Source organism: Papio anubis, chromosome X (genome assembly GCF_008728515.1).
Source record: "Papio anubis isolate 15944 chromosome X, Panubis1.0, whole genome shotgun sequence".
Lineage (NCBI taxonomy): Eukaryota > Metazoa > Chordata > Mammalia > Primates > Cercopithecidae > Papio > Papio anubis.
The window spans coordinates 94,245,029-94,271,323 of NC_044996.1; the positions used below are offsets into that span (position 1 = coordinate 94,245,029).

A 26,295-nucleotide genomic window follows, 5' to 3' on the forward strand; every position below is an offset into this window, starting at 1 on the left:
TACTAAAATTTTATGGGACCACTGTCATATATGTGGTCTGTCATTGATTGAAACATCATTATGAGATGCATGACTGTATATGCCAACAAAGTGGAAAACTTAGAAGAAATGGAAAAATTTTTAGAAACATACGACTGACCAAGACTGAGTCACAAAGAAATAGAAAAAAATCCGAACAGACCTGTAACTAGTAAGGAGATTGAATTAGTAAATTAAAAATCTCCCAATAAAGAAAAACCCAGGAACAGATTACTTTACTGGTGAATTCTATGAAATATTTGAAAAAGAATTAATGCCAATCCTTCTCAAACTCTCCCAAAAATTGAAGAGAAGGGAAAATTTCCAAACTCATTTTATGAGACCAGCATTATACCTGATACAGATAAGGACACTACAAAAAAAGAAAACTAAAGGCCAATATCCCCAATGAAAATGGATGCGAAAATCCTCAACAAAATGCCAGAAAACGGAATTCAATGGCACAGGAAAAGGATGATACCCTGTGACCAAGTGGGATTTATCTCTGGTGTGCAAAGATGGTTCAACATATGCAGATCAATAAATGTGATACAACACATTAGCAGAATAAGGGATAAAAAGCACATGATCATTTTGAGATACAAAAAAAAAAAAAAAGCATTTGACAAATTCAACAGCCTTTCACAAAAAGCTCTCAACAAACTAGAAATAGAATGAAATTACCTCAACAAAATAAAGGCCATATAAGAAAACCCCACAGCTAATGTCACACTCAATGGTGAAAAGCTAAGTTTTTCCTCTAAGATCAGGAACAAGGCAAAAATGCCCACTCTTGCCACTTCTGTTCAACATAGTGCTGGAATCCTTACCCAGCATAATTAGGCAAGAAAAAAAAAGTAAAGGCATCAAAATAAGAAAGAAACAAGTAAAATTATTTTTTACTTATCAGATAACATGATCTTATATGGAGAAACTCCTAGACACTCCATAAAAAAACTGTTAGAACTAATAAATTCAGTAAAGTTACAGGATACAAAATCAACATGCAAAAATCAGCAGTGTTTCTATACTCTAACAATGTACTATCTCAAAAAAGTAAGAAAACAATCCCATTTACTATAGCACCTAAAAGAATAAAATACTTAGGAATAAATGTAACTAAGAAGGCAAAATACTTGTATACTGAAAACTGTAAAACATTGATGAAAGAAATCAAAGAAGACACAAATAAACAAGACATTCATGCTATTGAATGCAACACTTATTGTTAAAAAATGTCCATACTACCCAAAGTGATCTAGAATCAGTGTAATCCCTATCAAAATCTTAATGGCACTTTTTTTTTTGAGATAGGGTCTTGCTCTTTTACCCAAGTTGGAGTGCAGTAGCATGATCAAGACTCACTGCAGCCTTGATTGCCCAGGCTGAAGTAATCCTCCCACCTCAGCCTCCTGAGTAGCTGGGACTACAGGCATGTGCTACCATGCCTGACTTTTTTTTGTTGTTGTTTAGAAACAAGGTCTCACTATGTTGTCCAGGCTGGTCTTGAAATCCTAGGCTCAAGCAATCCTCTTCCCTCAATCTTCAAAAGTGCTGGGACCCTAATGGCATTTTTTTACAGAAACAGGAAAAAAAAATCTGCAATTCACAGGGAATTGCAAAGAACTTCAAATAGCCAAAACAATCTTATAAAAGAAAAAGCTGGATTCCCTGATTTCAATTTATATTGCAAAGTTATAGTAATCAACAGTATGTACTAACATAAAGACAGATATATAGAGCAAGAGCACAGAAGAGAGAGGCCCAAAATAAACTCACCCATATATGGCTAAGTAATCTTTGAGAAGGGAATCAAGACTACAAAATGGGGGAAGGATAGTCTCTTCAATGAATGGTATAGGAAAACTGGATCTCAAACCACTTTCTTACACCATATGCATAAGCATAAGACCTGAAAGTGCAAAACTCGTAGTAGAAGAAAATGTGAGGGAAAAGGCTCTTGACATTAGTCTTGGCCATGGGTTCTTGAATATGACACTAAAAGCACAGGCAACAAAAGTAAAAATAAACAAGTGGGACAACATCAAACTAAAAGGCTTCTGCACAACAAATGAATTTTTTAACACAGTGAAGAGGTAGGCCGGGGATGGTGGCTCATGCCTGTAATCCTAGCACTTTGGGAGGCCGAGGCAGGTGGATCACCTGAGGTCAGGAGTTCAAGACCAGTCTGGCCAACATGGTGAAACCCCATCTCTACTAAAAATACGAAAAAGAAAAGAAAATTAGCCGAGCGTGGTGGTGAGCATCTGTAATCCCAGCTACTCGGGAGGCTGAGGCAGGAGAATCGCTTGAACCCGGGCAGCAGAGGTTATAGTGAGCTGAGATCACGCCACTGCACTCCAGTCTGGGTGACAGAGCAAGACTCCCTCTCAGGGGAAAAAGAAAGAAAGAAAGAAAGAAAAGGCAGCCTATGAAATGGAAGAAAATATTTGCAAAGAATTTATCTGATAAGCGGTTAATATCCAAAACATATAAGGAACTTATACAACTCAACAGTGTAATGACAAAATCCAGTTAAAAACGGGCAAAGGACTTGAGTAAACAAACATTTCTCCAAATAAGACATATAAACAGCCAACAGGCCCATGAAAAGATGCTCAACATCACTAATCATTAAGGAAATGCAAGTCAAAACCACAATGAGATATCACCTGATACCTGTTAGGATGGCCATTTTTTTTAAAAAAAAAGGTAAGTGTTGGATATGGAGAAACTGCAACACTCATACACTGTGGGTAGGAATGTAAAATGGTGCTGCTGCTATGGAAAACAGTATGGAGGTTACTCAAAAAATTAATACTGGAACTACACACTAGATCCAGCATTCCCATTTCTGGGTATTCATCTAAAAGAATTGAAATCAGGATCTTGAAGACATATTTAAAACCACATGTTCATTGGAACATTGTTTATAATAACCAAGATGTAGAATCAACCTAAACGTCCATCAATGAAAGAATAAAGAAAATGTGGCATAAGACACAGTGAAATATCATTCCAGAGGAAATCTTCCAATATGCAACAACATAGATAAGTCTGGAGAACATTATGCTAAATGAAATAAGCCAGTCACAGAAGGACAAATATTGCATAATTTTGCTTATATGATGTATCTAAAATAGTCAAACTCGGAAGCAGAGGGTAGAATGTTGGTTGCCAGGAGCCAGGGGGAGAGGGAAATGGGGAGTTGCTATTCAAGGAGTATAAAGTTTCAGTAATACAAGATGAAGATGTTCTACAAATCTGCTCTACAACATTGTGCCTATAGTTAACAGTGTGGTATTGTGAATTTAAAATCCTGTTAAAATTGTAGCTCTCATGTTAAATGTTCTCACTACAATAAAAAGTAAGTTAGATGAATGTAAAATTTTAACAAGCCATATGAATACACTTTCTGACATCGAAAATACAAAAGTAAAGACTGGGGGAAAAAATCAGTATCATTGCTTTTTAATCAAATTTTATCCAGTAGGCACAACCCATTTTGGAAGAGGAGACTATTTAATGACTCCCAGACCCTTCTAATCCCGAAGATTTTAGTAAAAACAATAAGGGGTCATGAATGCTGAACACTAATATATATTGCAGTAACTAGTATCACCCTTTTGGAGAACAGATTTCAGGTGATATCTGAAAGAAAAGAAAAAAGAGGGGTTACTAACTTTGGCTTTGTTGAATGATGAAATTAAAGCAGGGCTACCTGGCCTAAAGTCTTTCAATAGTTAAAAACTAATCTTGGGGCTTTTAAACTCATTTAAGAAGTCATAACCATTATACAAGAAAATAGACGGAAAAAAAAAAGATGTGTGGTTCCCATATGGTTCAGTAATACTCACAACCAGTCTATGACTTCCTTAAAGAGTCTGATGAAATATGTGAAGGGAGAAAAAAAGGGGCCCTGTGAAAGTTGTATGGGTTGGGGTGGGGGTTGATGAAGATATTATGGGGCCAGAGAGAGAAATCAAGAGCACATTTTGTACTTTACAAAACCAAGTTAGACACCTTGAGGTAGGTGGCTTATACTTATGTAAAATACCAGCCAATGCATCAACATAAATTTGTAAAGTACCCACTAATGATTTATAGTCAATACTTAGTGAACTAGAACACTGAAACTAGAACTATTTAATTTTTTTAACTTCTGAAAGATAATTAAATTGGTACACATGGAATTAGCAGTACCGTGATCCTTCAGAGAATGATATGTTACCCCCCGAATTAGCCTGTCTGGGTAGTAAATCATGTTCTTGTCTAACATGCTAGATGAGCATATCTCACTCAACCAGAGAGCTTGGCAAATTTTAGACAGAACTCATTTACAAAATACACACGGAAAACTACAATCACTATGAAATGAAGAGAAGAAATAGAAAGAAGAGAAGGAGGAGGTTGGGGGAGGGACGTTCTGTAGGATGCAGCATTTTAAAGAGGCTTTCTTAGCACAGAAGACAAGGAAGCTTTGCACTCAGAAAACTGTCCCTCCAACTACCCAACCACCTTCCATCATTCTCTCTCTCTGACACACACACACACACACACACACACACACACACACACACACACATTCACGGTCTCCAGATTTGCAATCTCTAGATTGTGTGTTGAGGTATCTATCTATCTACCTACCTACCTATTTATCTATCTAGCATAGTAATACATGTTAAGGACAAGGAAGAGGGGAGATCAGAAGTAATAAATATTAAGGAAGTCAGATCGCAGATAAGGTATGTAATGAAATTTCTTTTTTATATTGTTCCTCATTTGGTTCCCAGTATATATATGTATGACTATGTATATAAATGTGTATATATATGTGTGTGTGTCTATAAAAATATATGTCATATATATGATATATATGTTGATAACAACATCTATATCTATATCTATATATAATATATATCTATATCTATATATATAAAACTATGGATAACAACACTTGTTTTCTGGCCCTGTCACTGACAGTACCTGGGAACAAATGTACAAAACTATGGGGCAATAAACAGAAATGAATTAATAGCCTAAGGAAGAAAGAATTTAGAGCCAGATTTAGAAAGAGGAGATTCATACAAACTTAAAAAAAAGAAATCTCAAGTCTTTCAGAAGTTCCTAAAGCCTAGCTCCACTTGTTAAATGCTCTATGGAACATACTTGGGGTTAAAAGCCTAATCCAGCAGTTTATATCTGTGGGCCCTGCCCTCGATGAGCGCATCCCATGAAGTATATAAAACAAGCATGCCCAGCTCATTAGAAAGAACATGGTGAGCACCAGATGGAAGATGGGGTAGAATGGGACCAGAAGGAAGGGTAATTTCTGATGGGCTTCAAGGAATAGGCAAGATTTAGTCAGGTAGCTGGGACTAGAAATGCATTTTAAGAAACCATGAAAACAAGTCACTGGGCATATTCAGAAAATTGTTGTCAGATTTGAGGCTGACTGTGTATGGCAGTGATTATGGGTATGTGCTCTGGAGATAGCCTTTCTGGTTTAAAATCCTAGCTCTACCATTTACTAACTGTGAGACTCTGGGTAAACAATTTGGATTTCTATATGCCTCATTTTCTTTCTCTATAAAATGGGGAAGAATAATAGAAACTTATATAGTTGCTATGTGGATTAAATAATACATGTAAAATCATTTAGAACAGTGTCTGACATCCAATAAGTGCTGAATAAATATTAGCTATTTTTAAAAACGTGGATGAAGTGCAAAGGAAGTGTCCATGATTTCAGTCTACAGGGGAAGATAGGAGCCATGTTTCTGGAGAACTTCGGATGCCAAACCTGAGGGGTTTGAACTTAAATCAAGATGAAGCAAGTTTTTAACAATAGAGTATCATAAAGGCAGATCAGTTGGTGTCAGTTTGTGGTAGGAGACATTGAACAACTCTTGCTATCTGACAATACAAAGGGCTGGCTTATGAGATAATGTCCTCCATCAATGGAAGCATTCAACAGCACAATCTGACCAAACAAATTCAAGGGTGTTATTAATGGCACTCAGGCAGCAGGTTAGTGTTGGTCAGCTTGGATGGCCTGCCTCTAAGATTCCTTTCAACTGTGAGTTAATTTATGATAAAGACTCTGGGACCAATATGGAAGAAAGATTTTTTCAAGGCACTGCTGGGAGCATGCAGCCATAGCGACAATTCAAGTGAGAGAGAACAGTAGAGAGAGTGGAAATGGTGGGAGGTGGGGAGACACTGGGAAGATTTCTGGTCTAGAATGTTAGAGGTGGAAAGGATAGAGTTCTGGTCTAGAATGTCGGAGGTGGAAGGAATGGTAGGGTTAGGATTTTAACCCACCTGTGAGACCAACCAGTCAGTCCAGCTTCCTCATTGTATAGACAGGGAAACTAACATTCTTGGATAGAAGAAGTGTCTTATAAGATAAATTTAACAGGAGTGATCTTAGAAGGAGGGAAGCCAGCCAGGAATCCAGAAACCAGACATAAAGTAATAAGAGCTTGGAAGAGGGTGGGAGTAGCAGGAATTGAAAAGAAGCGGGTGGATATAAGGGTTATTGTAAAGGAAGCAAGACTGACAGAATGTGGGATATGGGATGAGTAAGCAATGACTCCATGATTTTAATGCTAGCTGAGTGGGCGGTGGAGAGGCCAAGGAAAGAGCCCATTTTACAAGGGGAAGACAAGTTCCATTTTAGATATACTGGGGTATGAGGTAAAAAAAAATATTCCAGTGGATACTATCAGACAGTGGAAAAGATTAAGACTAGAGATTCAGGAGTTATGAGATCTCATTGTTGCTTTCTTGAGGAAAAGAGGAGAGGCAGAAAGGACAGTGGGAGGCAGAATAGGCAAAGAAGAAACAGAGAAAAGAGTGAGCGGGGAGGGGCTGAGCACTGAGCCTTGAGGCTCCATAGGATGGAGATAAGAGAGGCAGTCGATTCACAGAGGAGAATGGAGAAACAGCAAGAGAAGATGCAGAAACAAGAGAGTTCGGTATTACAGGTGCTATACTGGCAGCAGAGTTTGGAGAAGGTCGAGTCTGAATGGTTTGGAAACAATGCCAATGACTAGCAATACTAAGGACTGTTTAAATAATTAAATACAATATGGCTGTTAAAAAATAGAGACAACCCTCTGTATGCTTGATAGGGAAAGATCTCTAGGATATGTAAGTGAAAAAAGCGAAGTGCAAAAGATTGTTTTAGTATGCTACCTTTTGTATAAAAGGCAAAATAAAGAATCTATATTGACATTTGCTTGTGTATGTATAGAGAGGCTCTGAAAAGACACACAGAAATACCTAAGCACAGTTGGAGGTAGTGGTGAAACTGGACAGATGAGAGACAAGGATGACTGGGAAACTATTCTCTGCCTTTTCATACTAACTAGCTTTTAAACCACATAAACGTTACCTATTCAATGAATAATTAAAAAACAATAATTCTATAGAGAAAACAAGGATGATGAAAACAGTGAAAAGGCCAGTATATTTGGCCCTCAGGAAGACCTCATTGGAAGCCAGATTGGAGAGGATTCAGGAAGACAGGCAGTGAGGAAATAGAGACACTGAGCATGAACGTATATGAGCATAAACAACATGCCTACGTATAATGTATCTTTGGAAGGGTGTCTTTGGAAGAGTACACAAGGAATTGGTAACAGTGATTGCCACTGGGAAGGGAAATTAGGTGGTTTAGGGAAATGAATGAAGAAAGATGTACCCATTTATATAGTTTTTAAAATTTTGTTCCATGAACATTTATCACCTATCCCCAAAATAAACATTTAAACAAATAAATTGTGCTAGAAGAGAAGGAAGGAGGGGAGAGGGAGAGAGGGAGGCCACCCCTCACTTAAAAAAAAAATTTATTGAGAGAGAGGGCAAGTAAGAGGGGTAGGTTTGTAGAGGCCAAGAGGGTCAAGTCTGGTTTTTTGTTTATTGCTTACTCCCCTTCTAGTTTGGGAGGCAACCGGAGCATGGGAAAGAACAGGCACTCTAAAATCAGATAAACTGGATTTTGAATACCAGCTCTGCCAGTTACTGGTCCAGTGAATTCTGGAAAGTTACTTAACCCTCTTAGCCTCAATTTCAGAATCTTAGGATAGGGACACTACTAAGTATCTCTTGGTGCGTTATATTATTTCATCCTGGGAGTCTAATCTGTGTTTTTTAACAAGCTTCCCAGGAAAGTTGTAAAATGACTGATCTGTGAAACTCACCTTTTCCCAATGCTATGAAACACAGAATATAGTCATAACAATAGTTAACAGTGGTATTAAAAAGACACTATGAAACACAGAAAGGGGCTTTGGGGCTGAAGTAAAATTTTAAGGTATAGTGGGACAAGCATAGGATTTGGGGTCAGGTAGAGCTGGGTTCAAATCACAGCTCTACCACTTACTGGCTTGGTTACTTGGAGAACATTACTTTGTCCCTCTGAACCTCATTATTTCATCTGTAAAATAGGAATATTACTACTTAATTTACAGTAAGTAGAGATGAGAAGATTAGAGTATGCATATAAAATTCCCAGAAGAAAATATGCATTTAATTAATGGTAACTCTGACCATCACCAGCCTGGAGTTAGGGTTCCCAAGCACATGAAAACAGCAATGCCAATTTTCTACTGTGCTTTTCCATTCCCTTGACCCTCCGAACCAGGCCTGAAAACATAAAAGCACACCAGCTATCCCTTTGATTTTTCAAGCACCTATGAGGTCACCCAAAGAATTCCCTCCTGCCATTTGAACCGTTAATTCATTCTCAAATGATTTACTGGCTGCCTGGCCTCCAAATGACCATGCTAGCAGCCATGTCCTTCCTATCTGAGGCTCTGTCCCTTTGATATCAACAGTGCCTCTGATGGGGTTTACCATTCCCACACTCTACGAGCCTGCTTCTAAGACAAAATTTTCAATCTTGGAAGGACTTAATACAAACAACAGTAAGGAAGAAGCTAACATTATCTGCTTCTCTCACCAATGCCTGCAAAGGCTGGATCATCTCCTCTCTAAGGCTTTCTCAGTTTGTTTGTACTCCTTTCATACTTATTGTGATCGTGATAAGGACAAACACTTCCTAGGGCCCCTTTTGAGGCCTGTTCCTAAAGTCATTCCAGTGGGTGAACTCTCCAACAGTACCCTGGACAGGAACAAACTAAGAGAAGCCCTATAGTGTGTCTTTTAAACTGTCACAGTACTACTACTGTGAATTTCAACCTGTTCCCTTTAGTGCCCTTACATAACCTAATTGACTGCCACAGAGACAGTTAACCACCAATGAGATTAGACCCCATTTGGAAGGAAGACAGAATGAGTTCCCTTTGGCCCTTCTCAGCATTCTCAGCTTTGAGTAAAATAGGGAGAATAGCAATGTCATGGTCAAATAATAAGGACACTTAAGACACTGTGTATAAATACCAGACAGTGACTCACATCCAAGGCCAGTCAGACACAACATGTTAGAGCTTGCTTAAGAAAAAGTGAAAACACACACATACACATTCACACATAAACACACAGAGTGTGTTCACCCAAAGCTACTGCCTCTCAGCTAAAGCAGTGAAACACTTGAGTCGGGCAGAAGACACACACTACACTCACCTTAAACACATAGCAACAAGTGGGATGGCTGTTGTTTTAAGAGTCTCACAGCAATGCGTCCCAACAGCATGGGAAATGCTGCAATCATCAGCCAGCTGGCCTCTCCCACATGCAAACCTCGGAACACAGCTTACACACAGGAACTACAGCAGCAGCATGAAATTCAACTGTTACAAACCAAACTTCAGGCAGCCTGGGGACAAGCAGGTAGCCAACCCCATCCTCTATGGCTCCTTCTTATCCTGGGTTGCCTCTGGGATCCTTCTCAACTTCTGTCCCCACCAATATTTTCTTCTAAGTGTTCCCTCTGCCTCTAGTTCACATGTGTGTGTCATTCAAGGCTCACCCCACTTAGGTGGGGTGTCACACAAAGTTTGGGAAACTTGGCCAGTGTGTCCAGATCATCTAGTCATATTCTCTAATTTAGGCTTGGAAGTGGAAAGGGGAAAGATTACCAATCACTGAGTAAAAAATTTTTGCTTGACTCTTCTTATATATTATATCTAAACCAGCAAACCATGCTGGAGAGTCTACTCTGTGCTGATGATGGAAAATATATAGAAGATGCAGCCATTGTCATCTAGGAGATCTTGATCCAGCAAACCAAACATAAGACAGCCAAAGTACCCAAAGATGACTACTGGAAAATCAGAACTCTGGCATTTCAAAGGGGAGTTTCTGATTGCTTCCACCCAGGAGCAATCAGAGATGATGCCCTAGAGGCTTAGAGGTAGGGCTTGAAGGTTAGGTCCTATGGAGAGGGCCAGAGAAGTGAGAAGTCCTTCCAAGGATGCAGTGTAAAGTCTAGCCACTGGAAAGAACATCATGATGAGAAAATTGGAGGCCAGAATTTCCCAGGTGGGTTTGGGGAACAGAGAGATAACCATTCTGCCTGAAAACCTGGGGCCTGGAAGGATTGCTAAGACTAGAGCCAGATGGAGAATGGTCTGTAACACCAGGCAAAAGTAGTTTGGGCTCTATTCTACAGGCAGCAGGGAACCATTAAATAATTTTAAGGGAGGGAGGAGGGGATGATCAAAGGGAAAGAAACCATTGAGGAGGCCACTACAGTAGTGTAGTTGTTCCAAAATGAGGCTTCTTCCTGCCTGTGCCAGCTCTTGCAAGATCCTCCTTCAAAGCTGCCCTTTCCCATCTGAGCTCACTATCTCAGAGCTCATTACTATGCATCTCTTTTGAGTTGAGAGATATATCAATGACATTTCTTATTCTGAATGAGACTCCCAATGTTGTATTGAAGTTGGGTCAAGGGCTTGAAAAAAAAAACAGAAGCTACATCTGAATCTCCCAGTTTAGATGAAAGGGAAGTATGATGCATTATTTCCATTGCTGCAACACAATCAGGTGGCTTGATCCCTGGGGTCACTGGTCTCCCCTAAGATGCCAACGTGGTGGGGAAGGGAGGGAAGGGGAGAGGAAAAGGGAGAGCGGGGGAGAGAGGGAGAGAGACAGAGAGAGAGACAGAGAGAGAGAGAGAGAGAGAAAGAGGGAGAGAGAGAATGTACTGCCAGCATGGGGCAAAACCTGATTGTCAAGTGCTTTTCTGGGGCCTGTTCCAGATCACTGTCACTTACAGACTTAGACTAAAGTTCAGCCTTAAATTAGGGCTCCAACCTAGGGGATAGGAGATGGAAGGGCCCCACCTGGGAATTAACTCTCCCTGATCCTTAATTATTTTGGCTTTTACTAGTGGCTAGATGGGGAGAGGGATGTAACCTGAACCCTAGTGCAGCTGAGAAGGGCTAAGAGCCAAAACCCTTTTTAAGCAGATACAGTATGTGCAAGGTCTGGACAGGTTTCAGAACACTGCACATTTCCTCAGCCAAAGGCATGGGGAAAACATGCAAATTACATCTTGAGCCCCTTACTTCTAGAAAAGGAGAGTATCACCCTCCCACCAGGGCTCATGCAACAGAGGGAAGTTAGCAAGCAGACGCTTGTGAAAACCAGAGCACTTGGGCAATTTTTTACACAAAAATCTCCCCAGCAGCTACAGATTCAAATCAATTTCAATTATAAATTACAAGCTATTTCATCCTGTCAGAGAGAGGAGCTAGGTAAAGGAACCCATGTGGTCATTAGCCTTTTAGCAAGAAGTGAGTTTAGTCTACAAGAAGGTAGGGAAGGAGTTAATTTAGACCAGGTTCCATAGCATAAGCATCTTTACAACATTCAGATTTTCAGTTCTTCACCATGTAGAAAACCAGGTGATGTTGCATAAAAGTGGCAACGGAAAGGCAATCCAAGAAGGATAAAGGGGATGTGGGGAGGACTGGATTGGTCCTAACATTGACAAGTCTATCTGCACATAAAAGGAATCTTTCCTGGGAATTTCATGTAAGTATAAAGGACAGCAGTGCCAGGGTTTGGGGTCAGATAACCACGCCAACTTGCAAAAGTCTCTTAATAATAAAGCAATATTTCCCAACAACATTTGCAACAAATGAATTTGTGAAGTAGATCCCTATTTACTCTTTATTTTAGTGTGGTTACGACACCACTGTAGGCAATGAAATCACTCTTGAAAGTTTAACAATGCTTTTAAAAAGTCAAATTTAAGAACCAATACTACTGTAGAACATTAACAATGATATCTATGGATTAATAATACTACACTATGGGGAGAGTATAAAACTGCTAACAACAAGAATGCAATACAGACTTGAAACTAGTGCTTTGAGGTTTGCCTTACCAAGCCACCACATTTTGGTTTTCATATAGAGAAAACAGTCCTTAAACATCTTGGCAAGTTAACTGATGTTTTTTAACAGCCCCAAACCATTTTAACATTCCAGTCTGAAGTTTGGCCTTTTGACAGCTTCTTCTATTTTGTTTGTTTGTTTGCTATTTGGACTTTCATATCACTTCAAGTTCTAAGTTATACAAAATGAACTTCAGCCAGTAACACCTCAGTTGACAAGGCATCCCACAGATTGGAGGAGATAGCGAGACAAAGCTATGGCCAGGAAAGCCCATTAAATAACAATGCAGGTCTGTTCTACTATCTTTGGGGCATAAGATTGTCTGGCAATTAACTTGTTTCCACAACAACCAGTAGATTAGTAAATTGTCTGTGTTGATCATTATGTTCCTAAAATAATGTTTTGTTGTTTTAACTGATCAGTGGCCTTAAATAAACATGTTCCCCAACTGCCTAGGGACTTCTTAATTGGCCTACAGACACCTCAGTCTCAGAAGATCCAAAACCGAACTAAACCTGATTGGTCTTCCCAATTCCCGTCATCTCTCAGAGCCTTCTAGATTTTAAATATTAGATTAATCCCTGACTCCTACCTCTTCTTCATTTCTTCAATGGTATTCATTATCACTAACCTCTGGCAACTCACTAATGTATGACAAGTCAGCAAATTGCCAAGATGGCTGATTCCTTCAAAATGCCCTTACCTATCTATTGTTCAGTTCAGGTCTTTCCTCATGGAAGCAATTATGTGACTGGTACTGTGCTAAGTGCTTTATTCTTCTGAGATCAGATGAGATTGGGCACGTTCAAGGTGGTATGACCATAGACTAGGTGCCTTATTCTTAATACACTGATTATCCAAACAACAAAATGGCTACCTACTTCCAACTTGCATCCATTCTATAGCCCAGTTTTCTGGGGTATCCAGAATACCTGGCTCAAATCCACTCACCTTTATATCCCATTACTCTGCAAGAATCAAGAAGATCTCCACTGACTCACTTATGTAGCCATCCACACAAGCAATATGACATTGGGCAAGTTACTTAATCTTTCTTCAATTTCCTCATGTGTAAAATGGAGTTAATAAATTAGCTAACATGGTGAAACCCCATCTCTACTAAAAATACAAAAATTATCCGGGTGTGGTGGCACGTGCCTGTAGTCCCAGCTACTCGGGAGGCTGAGGTAGGAGAATCGCTTGAACCTGGGAGGCGGAGGTTGCAGTGAGCCGAGATCACACCACTGCACTCCAGCCTGGCAACAGAGTGAGACTCTGTCTCAAAAATAAAATAAAATAAAATAAAATAAAGGAAAATAAAATACAATAAAATAAAAGAGCTAATATGTGTTAAGTTAGAAAACTAGTGCCCAGAATATGTACTATAAAGTATTTGTTAGAAAACAAATAAAAATGACATCTATGGAGCTCTGTGCTAGTTTCATTGGCCATAGGAAGGCTCAGCTCCTAGAACAGGCACTCAATAAAATTTAATTAATGAATTAATCAGTGGATAAATGAACAAACACTACACGCTCTGCCCTTATTCTGTTAGTCAACACACTGTGGAGTGAACAAACTGGTCTCAGTCTTCTGTCTGTGTCTTTAGGACATGCAGGTCTTGTACTAACTGGAATCAATGTCCTTCTTCCTCCCAGGCCTACCTACCTAAATCCTGTATTATCCCTCAAGGCCTAGCTCCAATTCTTCCTTTTTCCACAAAACACCCAGCTACATCAGCCCACAATGAACTATCTTCCCACTGAATAAATGCTGCTCTTAGATCCTACCCCACAGTTTCAGTACTTAAAGCTTTTTGTTTCCTGGGCTTGTGGTAATGCAGCTCTTCAACAAAACTGTCATCTCTTTTGAGAATCCAGGGACCAGGTATTCTATGGTGGCTAACTCTTGTATTCTCTAGTTTAGGGTTAGGCACTTTACAAAGTGCTCAACAAATCTGCGTTGACTGGTTGGTTGGTTAGTTGAACAGTTGATTGATTGATTGATTGATTGATTGGAGTCCTAATTGAGAACTCTTAGGATGTTATCCTTTCAAAGTGCTGGCTGTTCAGACATTAGCAGAAATCATGTCTGGTCTTCCAACTTCTCGCAGTAGCAGACATTACACTAAAGGTGCCCTGCCTTTTCACACAACTCCCAATGATTAGGTAACTTCATACACTTCAATTTTTAGGCTCAAAATTTTCTTAAGAGAATTCCTGTTTAATAAGGGACACCTGTGGAATGCGCTTGCTTGCTTTCTGAAATCACATATACTGCTAATAATAGTATGAAATACATGATAAAAATGAATCTCCCTACTGGACAACAGTGCAGGTTGTATTACTCTCATTTTGCAAATATGGCAATTGAGATACAGAGAGGAAAATGACTTCCCAGGGTCACACAAATGATGAGTGGCAGAGTTAGGACTAAACTTTAGGCTTTCTGAATACTGACCCAGTCCCCTTACTCTGATTTGAGATTTAAAACAAAACAAAGACCTTCCTTTGACCCTGACCTCTGAGGAGCAGATACTCATAATATTATCAGTTTCTGCATCAAATTTCATTTCCCTCATTTCCCTCCCTCCCTCCCCCAACCCCTCATTCTTATCCAGTTCTCTTTCATTTCTCTTTCACCTGTGTAAACACGCTATTTTAGAAAGACCATGGGATTTGAAGTTGAACAGAAGTAAATTTGAATGTCAGCTGTCCCACTTACTATATGACTTAGAGTCTTTTACTTAACTTCTCCTGAGCCTCAGTTCTTCATCTGCACAATGGAAACACTAACATCTGGCCTCAAAAAGTCACTGTAAAAGTTAAATGAAAATACATGTAAAACACCTAGAAAATAGCAGTATTTGCTATACAGCGGTCCACTACCTCTGCGATCCCACCATGTCTAGGCTTTGACCACCTTTGGGTTCAAGAGGTTGCTGAACTCAGTGAGGCACAGCCACACAACTGAAGTATCCAGATCCTTGCCTGGTCTACTTTTGCTTGTTGTCTTGATCCTTCCTGACTGCCAATTTAAGTTAATACAGAGCTCCAAACTCTGTCAAGTCCTCTAAAGAATGTGAGAGTCAAGCCTGCTACTTACCCCCTGAAGCTTCAAGATGTCATCACTCACACTCTCAGTCAGAGTAAGATGCCATCCAAAGCCGCCTACCTGTAGAAGTTTTCAGGGTGGCTTTTACTTATATCAAACACAAACAAAAAGAAATGGAAAACAGCAAGGCGGCCCAACAAAGACAAGGCTTTAGCTTGTCATCCTCTCATAAGTAAAGATGGGGCTACAGCCATGAGACTCTAACTCCTTTCCAGAATAACTAGTCAAACCAGCTTTACTTCTAGCTCTACCTCATCTCACCTCCAACCCCTTCCCCCAAAAGAAAAATCAGTTTCTTATGGACCGTGAAAGGCAGTATAGGAGAACCATTGAAAACTTCCCTGCCAGAGGCTCAGGAAGAAAGAGAGAAGACCATACAGCTAGGAAACTGTTGAGTGGCATTAGGGTGGGGGACAGAAGACACCACAAAGGGGCTGTTCGTAACTGGGTTAACCCTTGATCCTGTCAAATTAGTCCCACCTCCCGCATTCCTCACAGATGTAACATTAAAAGACTTGAGTGAAAGTTAACAGACCATGTCCTCCCTGAGAACATACCAGGAAACAGCCACTTCTAGAAAGATAGGAAGTAGGAGTGTGGAGAAAAGCAATGCACTCCAAGAGCTGCCTGCTGTCAGTCAGCCTTCACACTTCCACAGCCTAGACCAAGTAAGGATCCTGGGGTCCTTAGCAACCCTTCAGTAAAGCAAGAACTTGTCCCATGGAGGGTATGAGAAGAAATAGGAGGGTGTGGCGAGCCAGAATAACATGCCATGATTGTTCAGCAAGTTGATAGAAGAATATAAAGAATGTGACAAAGAGTCTGTCCATCACTGAAAAAGAATAGAGAGAGATGCAGTGTGAGGAAATTTCCCTCTGATTCTGTCATGATTTGCTGAGTGTTTTCAAACCTATCAACCTCAACTCAGTGAGCTTCTCTCTCCCTCCTCCCTACCCCCACCACGGGAAGCATGGCTGAGCCAAGAGGGAAAAAGCTGGTACAGCAGACTAGAAGGGCTCACTGTGACCAAAAAAGAAAAAAGTTGGGTTTTGGACAGAGGGCAGGGCAGTCAATGAATGAACAAAGGGGCAATGGCACTTGAATGAGACAGTCCAAAATGTAGGCCTCAAGTAACTGGTGCTCTTGGGTGGGGGATGGGAACCAAAGACTTGACATAAAAGAAGGACAGCCTAGATGCATGGAAAATGTGTCTCTGTTGCTACTAGGCAGTACTTGTGTTGTGATATGGTACAGTCAGAGACTCACAGTGAAAGAGGAGGAAGTGGAAGTGAAGTCAAAGGGGAGAGGTTAGAGTTCACTTTGAGAGATCAAGTCATCTTGACTTTTGCAACTTTAGTGCCTGGTCAGGATGGCTATCTGACCAAGTAAACATGCCAGTGTGATGTGAGGAAGAATGGATCATCTGTTGCAACACTAATGCATAAGACAATTTTTCCACTTGGCCTATTTATACTGGATGGGGCAAAGAGGTATAAGGAAACAAATCTCTACCCCTTCCCAGTCCTTGGAACACAATCTTTAGCCAGAAAAAATAGTAACTCAACTTACTCATTAATGATTTTATTGAATTATGTGTGAAGGGAGTATTTCAGGGAGCACCAGGAGACACAAATTTTGGCTTCATAGAAGCTGAGTGAAAGTGATCTTGATACTGACATAACCAATATAAAAAGGTTACTTGCTGATTACAAGATAACTCTCAGAGTAACCCGGAATTCAGTTTCAGAGGGAAATGTAACTATGTACATACATCTGGTCCCAGCATCAAAGGTATGAACACCTTGGGCACTAAGGGTAGTAGAATCCCAAACTCCCCCAGAACTGTGTAACAGAGCTATCTAGAGCACTTTTTGTTCCTAACTAATGAATGCATTGTTTCCCAAGAATACCTTCTATAAATAAGCAGCTTGGAGCTTTGAATTCTGTTTCCTGTAGATAGGACATTATAAATGATGGTTAGGTTTTGTAATTTAATCAATGATACACTATGGATTAAATAGGCTTCTCCAGAACTGTTCTGAACGTAACCATTATAAATAACATTGTGTCAGTGAAGACATGTTTCCTAGACCTCTACACTCTCTTCCTTAGACCCCTTACCCTTCAGTAATAATATAGATTAAGCCCTACTCCAATCCACTCCCTGATCAAGGCTTTAGTAGTAAGGAAAGGTATTTTTCCAGCTCAGATGACAACTGGTAAATGTGGGCAGATGGGGAGAAAGAGGCTGTGGATGCAAGACCTCCAGCAGGAATCACTCATGTGTGTATTCCAGGTACAGACAGAAGAACCCAGAGCTGAAGGATGGCAGCAACAGCAGGGGCTTTTCCAGTGTCAGTGGCAGTATGCAGGGAAATAGGTATCTGACAGTGGATAGGGACAGAGACTGCTGTCTCTATATTCCTACATAGGGGCTCTGTAAATTGAAGAGTGTATGGTACATATGGTTAGCATCTTCCATCTTAGAGACAACTATTCTTTCCAGAAGGGGAAGAAATTAAGTTCAGAGAGGTAAAAAGGAAATAAAAAAGATCTGGAATTCTGACTTTGACACTATTCATTGAATGCCATTTCCTTCTTCTATTACACAAATTCCTTCTCTGTAACTTAATAATCTCTTTGTTTAAACATATATGTTCCTTGAAGTCAGGGCTTATGTCTTCTCTCTCATCTCCCCTACAATGCCTTTACCAAGGCTGGCCAGGGCTAGGGGCAGAGGCAATTATAAATAAATAGTAGGACATGAAATGTGTCCCTTCCAAATCTATTATGTGGCTGTCCCAGATGCCTTCATAGAGACCTTAGGCAGGTATGGCTTAATAGCAGCACAACTACTTCCACTAAAACATTTTGACACGGGGCCTTGGTATGACATGGCCACCAGAAACAGCCAAAGTGATCTTCAGCTGTATTTTTTTTAAAAGAATGTTCATACTCATCTGTGGTCAGATTCTCCTCAGTTACACTATTCAGCTGTGGGATCCATAACTTAAGAGGAACATGGACAAGCTGAAGTGCATCATGAGTGGGAGGAGGAAACAGGAGGAGGGGCTGGAACCTACATCCCATAAGGAACAGCTGAAAGAGCAAGGGCTCTCCTAGAAAAGTGAAACAAGATGATATAATAGTTGCCTTCAGATATCCCAAGGGCTGTCCCAAGACAGAGGAAGCACCCTTGTTCTGTGTGATGCTATCCAGAGGATATAGCTAGGACCCATGGATGATAGCTAAAAGGAAAATGATTGCAGCTTAACAAAGGAAAAGCTGTCCACAGTCAAAAGTTTTCAACAACGGAATGGATAGGCTTAGAAGGGAATGAACTCCCCTGTGACTACTGTAGAACAAGCCCAGGGACACTGCACAGGAGGCTCATGAAATGGTTAAGATTAGACTAGGTGACTTCTAAAAGGCTGTCCTCACTCTGAGATTCCTTGACTCCAGGTCTCTACCAAGAACAGAATTAGTCTGGGAGCCCTGAGTTAAGTTTCCCCTTGGTGCTTGAGGGGTAGAGGGGCAGGCAGTGAGAGCAGCTCTTCCCATAATCCCTGCTGTTCTTCATTAACTTTTCTCAGATGGGTCAGCATCTTTTTTTCCCTTAGTTCTACAGAAGCCTAGCTATAAAAGCCATGATGTTCCCTCCAGATAATCATCCATAACCTCCAATCTCAAGTCTGAGTCTCTCTTTTTTCTTTAAAGAAATTCCTGGGGAGGGGGTTGAGGAGGGCAAGGGGGGAAATCATTTTAATTTTTTTAAAGGACAATGTTCAAGTGTCTTCCAGCTGGAGTTGAATTATTTTCTTTGTGTGAGGTTTTGGAGAGGGAAAATCCTCTAATAGGCTTGACCTTTTTTAACTTCAGCAAGCATACATGTGGCTCTCAATGGGGTACCAGGTGTATTATGAAAACTCAGCAGGGCCAAAAGTAGTATCGACTCAAAGCTCAGCCAAGGGTTATCAGCTATACCACCCATCCTTCTTGCTCCACCTCCCTCCAACCTTTTTTGTATCTCTCTGATAGATTTCTAATCCATGCCTCAAAATGCCCTCTACTTTCTGGGACAGGGCAGCAGCTGGGAAACTGAGGTAGTGGACATCTTTGGTGATTCTAGAGGCAGAAATGAGGAGGGAATTCATGTAGGTAACCAGGCTGAGCTAAGCTCCAAAGACGCATACCCTACAAAGGTCCCTTGTGAGTGCCAGGCACTGGTCTGTAACACAGCTCAAAAGATTTCACAGGAACTCTCATTGTTCATATAATACCACCTCTGCACCCAACAAGAATTCAAAATCACAGCTACATTTACTTCCAGCCACAAGACAACCTCAATCTGAGTTTATCCAGATCCTCTTGAAGTCTCAACTGCCTCTCTGTGTGCTTCTAGAAATAAGGTCAGACTAGGAATGGGATACAGACTAAAACAACTTAATGAGCACACCCTGCCACTGTCCTAGGCTAAGGACAGCAAACAGTATTAGAGTTTGCCTAATTCATTGTCACATCATCTGTGATAATAGAGATGGGGCAGTTAAGCCTAGCCTCCACTCTGCAAATAGCAATTTGGGTCTAGAGAGGGTAAAATTATAAAGCAATATCAGAGCACATCAAGTGGACGGGGGTGAAGCTTCTTTCTCCTCCAGGCTACTCCCCTATCCCACCCTGTTTTGTTCCAGGGCAGTAACTAGCCCCCCTTGCTTCACTATGCCAGATAGAAACATCTACCATAAATGAGCCAAGGAAAGGGAAAATATGTAGCATGAGCCTACATATCATCAGACACATCTAATTATCCCCATTCCATCCAGACAGTACTCCTGGGTCAATGAGGTACTGTAACATGTTAACCAAAGGAATCAATAATGCCAATGTCATGGACCCTATTCCTTTAGCAGTCATGTATCTTTTACTTGTTACCATGATCTCACTCGAAACACCACAATATAGGGAAACATCATAAACTATCCCCTATTATTTAGGATAATCAATAGCATTTTATTTTTTAGAGGTGGGGTCACACTATGTTGCCCAATTATGGTACACTACAGCCTGGAATTCCTGGGCTCCAGGGATTCCTCCTACCTAAGCCTCCTGAGTAGCTGGGACTACAGGTGCAAGACACCACATCCAGCAACAGTATTAAAAAAATTTCTCTTTCTTTGCCACTTGACTGTCAGGGAGAGACTATACAAGTGTCCATAAATCAGGCAGTTGAATTCCCCATATTCAAGGAAATCATAGGAACCAGCAGGAATTGATGATTTTCCCAACTTGATCATTTCCTGGTCCAAAGGGTCTCCCATGACAACTATGAACTAGACTTTCACACTGCATGCCCTCTTCTCCCACTAATTACTACTTTTTCAAATTCCCCCACTCCCCAGATATCTCCACTTGTGCCACAAGATATCTCTGAGCATGTATGCCACACCATCCCTGATGCAAACCGTTTCTGTGTTTTTTTTTTTTTTTTTCTGCAAAGGAGGTTCTCTGCCATTTTCCACCATGGTTCCTGCACCTTAACTCTGTCTCTCCCTGACCTGAGATCATCACAAGTGATTTGGAGTCATCAAAACAGTCCTTTCCTACTCTGAACCCAGACTCCATCAGAGTGTACCTACAACCCAGTCCTCACTTAGTGTGGAATTACAGGCTGGCATGGAAAGAGACACTGCATTAGGAGGCTAATAAGATGAGATACATCCCTGAAAGTTATTGCCCTGTACTCCTTCACAAACCACAGTACTAGCAGAGGAATTGGAAACTCTCTTAGTAGGACTGCCATTGACTCTCCATATGATAGACATAGGTAAGCCACTGAATACATCAGTCTCAGTTTTTCCATCAGTTTCTCCACAATCTTTCCTGACTGCCTCACAGTGTGGCTGCAAGAGTAATGAAATAAAGGATGAGGAAGCACATTGTAAATAGTAACACTGTATGCAAATGAAGCAAAGTTTCATTTTCCTCACTCTGCAGCAACACTTCTGAGAGCCAGAGCCAGCATAAAAGATTGGCTATTCGGTCAGGTGCGTGGTGGCTCATGCCTGTAATCCCAGCACTTTGGGAGGCTGAGGTGGGCAGATTGCTTGAAGGAGTTCGAGACCAGCCTGGACAACATTGTGAAACCCCGTCTCTACCAAAAATACAAAAAATTAGCCAAGCATGGTGGCGTGTGCCTGTAGTCCCAGCTACTTGGGAGGCTGAGGTGGGAGGACTGCTTGAGCCTGGGAGGCACAGGTTGCAGTGAGCCGAGCTGGCACCATTGTACTCCAGCCTGAGCCACAGAGTGAGACCCTGTCTCAAAAACAAACAAAAAAATGGCTACTAGATTGTCATAGTATCATTTAAAGACCACCCACTTGAATGCCACTTTAGACATGGGGATGCCTAGACCCAGGTAGGGCAAGTGATATACCTAGGATTCCAGAAATAGAGAGTGGCAGAAAAAGGATTAGAACCCAAGTTTTTAATCTGCTAACCTAATTATCTTTCTATTCCCTTCCACCCATCCCAATCAGTGTGTACAGACTAAGAAGGCTGTTTTCAAGGAGAAAGATATTTTGTTCTGAATCATAAAAGGAAATAAAATTAAGGTTGAAAAATGAAGAGGGAATTAATGAAATATGCCAAAACAGTGTCTTGTCAAGAAAAACACAATACAGGCAATCATTGTGCTTAAAAAATACTATGGTCCCTTTTTATACTGTTGAGGCCAACCCAGTTATAACTGACTTTTACTGTTATGCAGCCATAAAAAAGGATGAGTTTGTGTCCTTTGTAGGGACATGGATGCAGCTGGAAACCATCATTCTCAGCAAACTATCGCAAGAACAGAAAACCAAACACCGCATGTTCTCACTCATAGGTGGGAACTGAACAATGAGATCACTTGGACTCGGGAAGGGGAACATCACACACAGGGGCCTATCACAGGGAGCAGGGAGGGGGGAGGGATTGCATTGGGAGTTATACCTGATGTAAATGATGAGTTGATGGGTGCTGATGAGTTGATAGGTGCAGCACGCCAACATGGCACAAGTATACATATGTAACCAACCTGCACGTTATCCACATGTACCCTAGAACTTAAAGTATAATTAAAAAAAAAAAGAAAGAAAAAAAAAAGAACTAGGCTATTTAGGAGGAATGGGAGAAATAATTTTACCCCTTGCATATCTAAATGCATGTCATAATGAGCCTTCATATAATAGGGGTCAACTGTACCTTCAGTGGAAAGGGAATCATTAGAAGGCACCCTGCCTCTCAACACATGGAGCACTTCCTCTACAGCTTGGCCAAGGAAACCCTCATCTACCCTCAAATAATCCCCCAGCCAGACCACAAATTGCTGGCTGCCCCATACTTAGTAACACCCCCTGCCATGCTCTCACTGGCTCACAAAATAATCCAGGACCACAGCAGCAAGCACTCTCTGGGGTACTTCTCAAGATGGGTCAGCTCTGGGCAGAGCTGAAAAATGACCTCTCCAAGGCAGGTTGTCTAGTCAGACTGTGGAAATTCTGTGGGCGGTGTGAGGAGAAAAAGAAAGGGAGGAACTGCCAGACCATAGAGGGCTGCATATCCCATTGTGACCTTCGTGGAAAGAGAGGGGAGAGGAGGAGCTTGATTAGAAGAAATTCCTGAAGGCCAGGATTCCCCTCACCAAAGGAGTTGAGTGTTTTTGTTTTTTTTAAAAAAAAAAAAAGCACATAATTTTCTCCAGAGAACACTGGAGGGAGACTGCCTCAGGAGGGGTTGTGACGGTGGATGACAAAGGCATCTCAGGCTAGTTAAAGTACATGACAAGTATGGGGGAAAGGGTGCTATATGAAGATCTGAGCTAGTTTGGGGAGGCTAATGATCACAGGGGTCCCTGCCAGCCCCCCAAAATGTTGCCTCAGCATACCTCAGACTCCTCAATCTGATTGGTACACCCATGGCAACACTCCAGGGTTCCTAAGAGTGTGGGCCCCAAGGCCTGAAGGATCCCATACACTGGAAGTCAACCAGCGGCTCCAATGCAAGGCGAATGCCGCAAAATGCCGCACAGGTTATTGTGGGTGTGTGTTGCGGGATACATTTGCTGAATCCTCTGCTGAGATGTGACCAATGTTGAACCCCACCCCCCCCCCCCCGCAAAAAAAAAAAAAAAGTGATATTTGTTCCCTGCTGAAAAGACACATCTTTCTATCTCCAGCCTGAACCCACATCTACAACTTCAATTGCCATTTAAGCGGGTTGGAAGGGGGAGGGCTTTTCGGATTTGAGGATTTAAGAGAAACAACAACAAAAAAGTGGAATACAGTTCGTGAAGTCCGTTCACTTGGCAATCTGGCACCTCAAGGTGAGTCGTCCCACAAGTCACTCTTCCTGGTAACAGCTCCAGCTGCCCCTTCCTCTCGCCCTCACCCCTACGGGGGAGGCTCGCTTTGGGGGTTCTGGAGCACTCAGGAGAGCTCCTCTCTCCTGTCCTCAGCTGCAACTTGGTTTCCAGCAGATCACAGACTCCTAAAACAAACAAACCCTGGCGGCGGCGGCGGCGGCGGCGGCGGCGGCGGCAGCGGCAGCAGCAGCAGCAGCAGCAGCTCCAGCACAGCTGCGCTCCATGGCGCAAAAGTTTCCTCCACACTTCTCAACGTGCAGGAAATCTCGCCGGCGCTGGGGCAGGACTCTGGAGGGAGGGAGAGGCCGAGCCGAACCGGCGGCAACAACGCCCCAAGAGCTGAATGGCTCTGTGCGCGTCGGCCGTGGGAAGTGAGGCTGGCAAAAGCCACCAGTGCCTCATCTCCGTTCCCACACCGGCCCCTAGCCCTGCAACCTGCCTGGGAGGGACGGCCCGCCCGTCGATGGAGGGGCCAACACTGCCAAGAGAGCTGCCAAGCCGCGATGACTGTCCCTTCAGTCCTTCACTGTCCCGTAGGGACGCAGGGGCCTCCAAGGATAAATCCCCAACGGCCTCCACTTCCTCCAGCCCAAACTGAGGGGAGTAGCCGCCCCGACGTGGGGGAGCAAGGGCTGCCCCAGCGCCCTCGCGAGTGTGTCTGCGCGCAAGGCTCTAGCTGGGGGCTAGTTGTGCTCCCAGCTTGTGTTCCAGCCACCCTTAGAGGATGTCTGCACCTGGACTGGTGGCAAGACCCCTCCGTGCCGTTCAGAGGGGCTTTCGCTCCTAGCCCTAACTAAGTTTCAAAGTTGGCCTGAGGGCCCCGTTCAGCGGCAGCCTTCGCACCCGCTTGTCCATTCAAAGTTGGGCGCCGTTAGGACAGGAGCCGCCAGTTCTTACCTTAGACACTGTGAGCGGCTCGCAGTGTTCCAGACCCCCCTTAAGGGTGAAGCCCCAGGGTGCCCCCCCTTGAAGCTGCACAGGGACGTACTGGAAGGACCCAGGCCGGTTCTCCATCCTCGGCTGGGCTCAGGCGCCGCCGGGCTCCTTTTCCGAGGGGGCTACGTTGCCTCCGCCCCCAGCAGCTCCGCCACCATCGCCCTCCAGCTCTACGCCACCCCGCACCGCCCTGCTCCGCCTACTCTCCCGGCTGGAGACGCTCAGGCAGCGAGCGAGCGCAAGGAGGAAATGACACGGAGCTGGAGAAAGGGGGAGAGAGGGGGGAAAAGGAGAAGGGAAAAAAAGAAAAGAAAAGAAAGAAGGAGAGGCGGAGGGATAGCGCGTAATGGACAAGAAAACGGAGCAATGGGGAGGGGCAGTCACTGGGACCTCGCCTATAGGATCGCTGGGGAGTGGGAGCGAGGCGAGGCCTCACATCAATTGTTACATTGTTTCATTCAAGCAGGGCCCCTCTTTGGTCCTCCTCTTTACTGCCGGGTTCCCCGCCCCTCCAGCCAGTCCAGGCGAGGGGAGGTGAAAGTCGTTAGTGTGGACGGCCCGCGTGGCTGAGTGGGCTGAAACGCTGGTTTCCTGATTAGCGCGTTCATGTTTCTCTGACTGCCTTTTTCTTCTGAAGGTCCCGAGAACGGAGATCTGGGAGGGTTAAAAGGCTGCTAATTTGTGGACCTTGCCTAGAGGGGTGGAAAGCAAAGCAAGCAGGCCAGGGGACACAGTGAGGCTGTGTGTGTAGGCTGCTCTGTGTGTACGCGCTAGGTGTGTGGGGTCATTATGAAACTTTGCCCCAGAGCATAGTTTAAATAAAGAAGCACTTTGAGGATGCCCCCTGCTTGGGCTTCCCCGCACCCTGGCTCAGTGTTGGCGTCTATGGGTAGCACTGTGCTTGTGTATGTTCCAGTCATCTGGAGTTCCTGGCACGGCCTTGCACTTGCCCCACTGAGATGAGCAAGCCAGCAATCAGCAAACTTTATGACTAGCAGTATTGTCTCTAAACAAACCTACAGGAAAGAGCATCCATTGATAAGCTGGCCAATTAATAATGTTGTGCCTTTGGGAAGAATCAACTTTTAGACTGGGTCCAGAACATCTCTGCACATCTGTTCGAGCTTGACCTTGTAGTTTCTGAGCTGGGCTTTTATAACAGACCAAACAGCCACAATAATAGTCCTGAAAAGCGAGTTTGTTACTGAATCTTGTGCTGATTTCTCTGCCTTCACTTGGGCAGGTTATCGTCTCTCTTTGAGGTGTTTTCTCTGAAGCCACATGCGGGCAGTGAATTTTTAAAGGGCATCTCACTAGCGGAGAAAGTGTTGACAACTCAGTTGTGACTCAACAGGATGTTCCCACTCTGTCTCGCCTGTTCAGTCTCTTCCCCTGTTCTTGTGCAGCTTCTTCTTCATGGCCAACAAACACATTGCGGCCCCTTCCTTCACAGCCAGCTTTCTGCGGTCAAGGTTTCCACTCTCTACTTCTACTTCCTCACCTGTCACTGCCTCT

At 42.7% G+C, this 26,295-nt stretch overlaps 1 protein-coding gene across 7 annotated transcripts in view; it reads right to left on the minus strand.

Moving 5' to 3' along the window:
- SHROOM4 (shroom family member 4) overlaps window positions 1–25,538 on the minus strand; it is a 243,873-nt gene extending 218,335 nt beyond the window's left edge. For 4 of the 7 annotated variants that reach the window (XM_021933011.1, XM_021933010.2, XM_021933006.1 and 1 more), the window contains exon 1: window positions 24,742–24,858. In XM_021933011.1, the coding sequence (XP_021788703.1) occupies window positions 24,742–24,858 (117 nt within the window). Of the gene's footprint in view, window positions 1–24,741 lie in introns of all 7 variants that reach the window. The other 3 variants (XM_021933008.1, XM_021933005.2, XM_031660862.1) reach the window with 3 other exon arrangements.
- Between the last annotated feature and the right edge of the window lie 757 nt (window positions 25,539–26,295).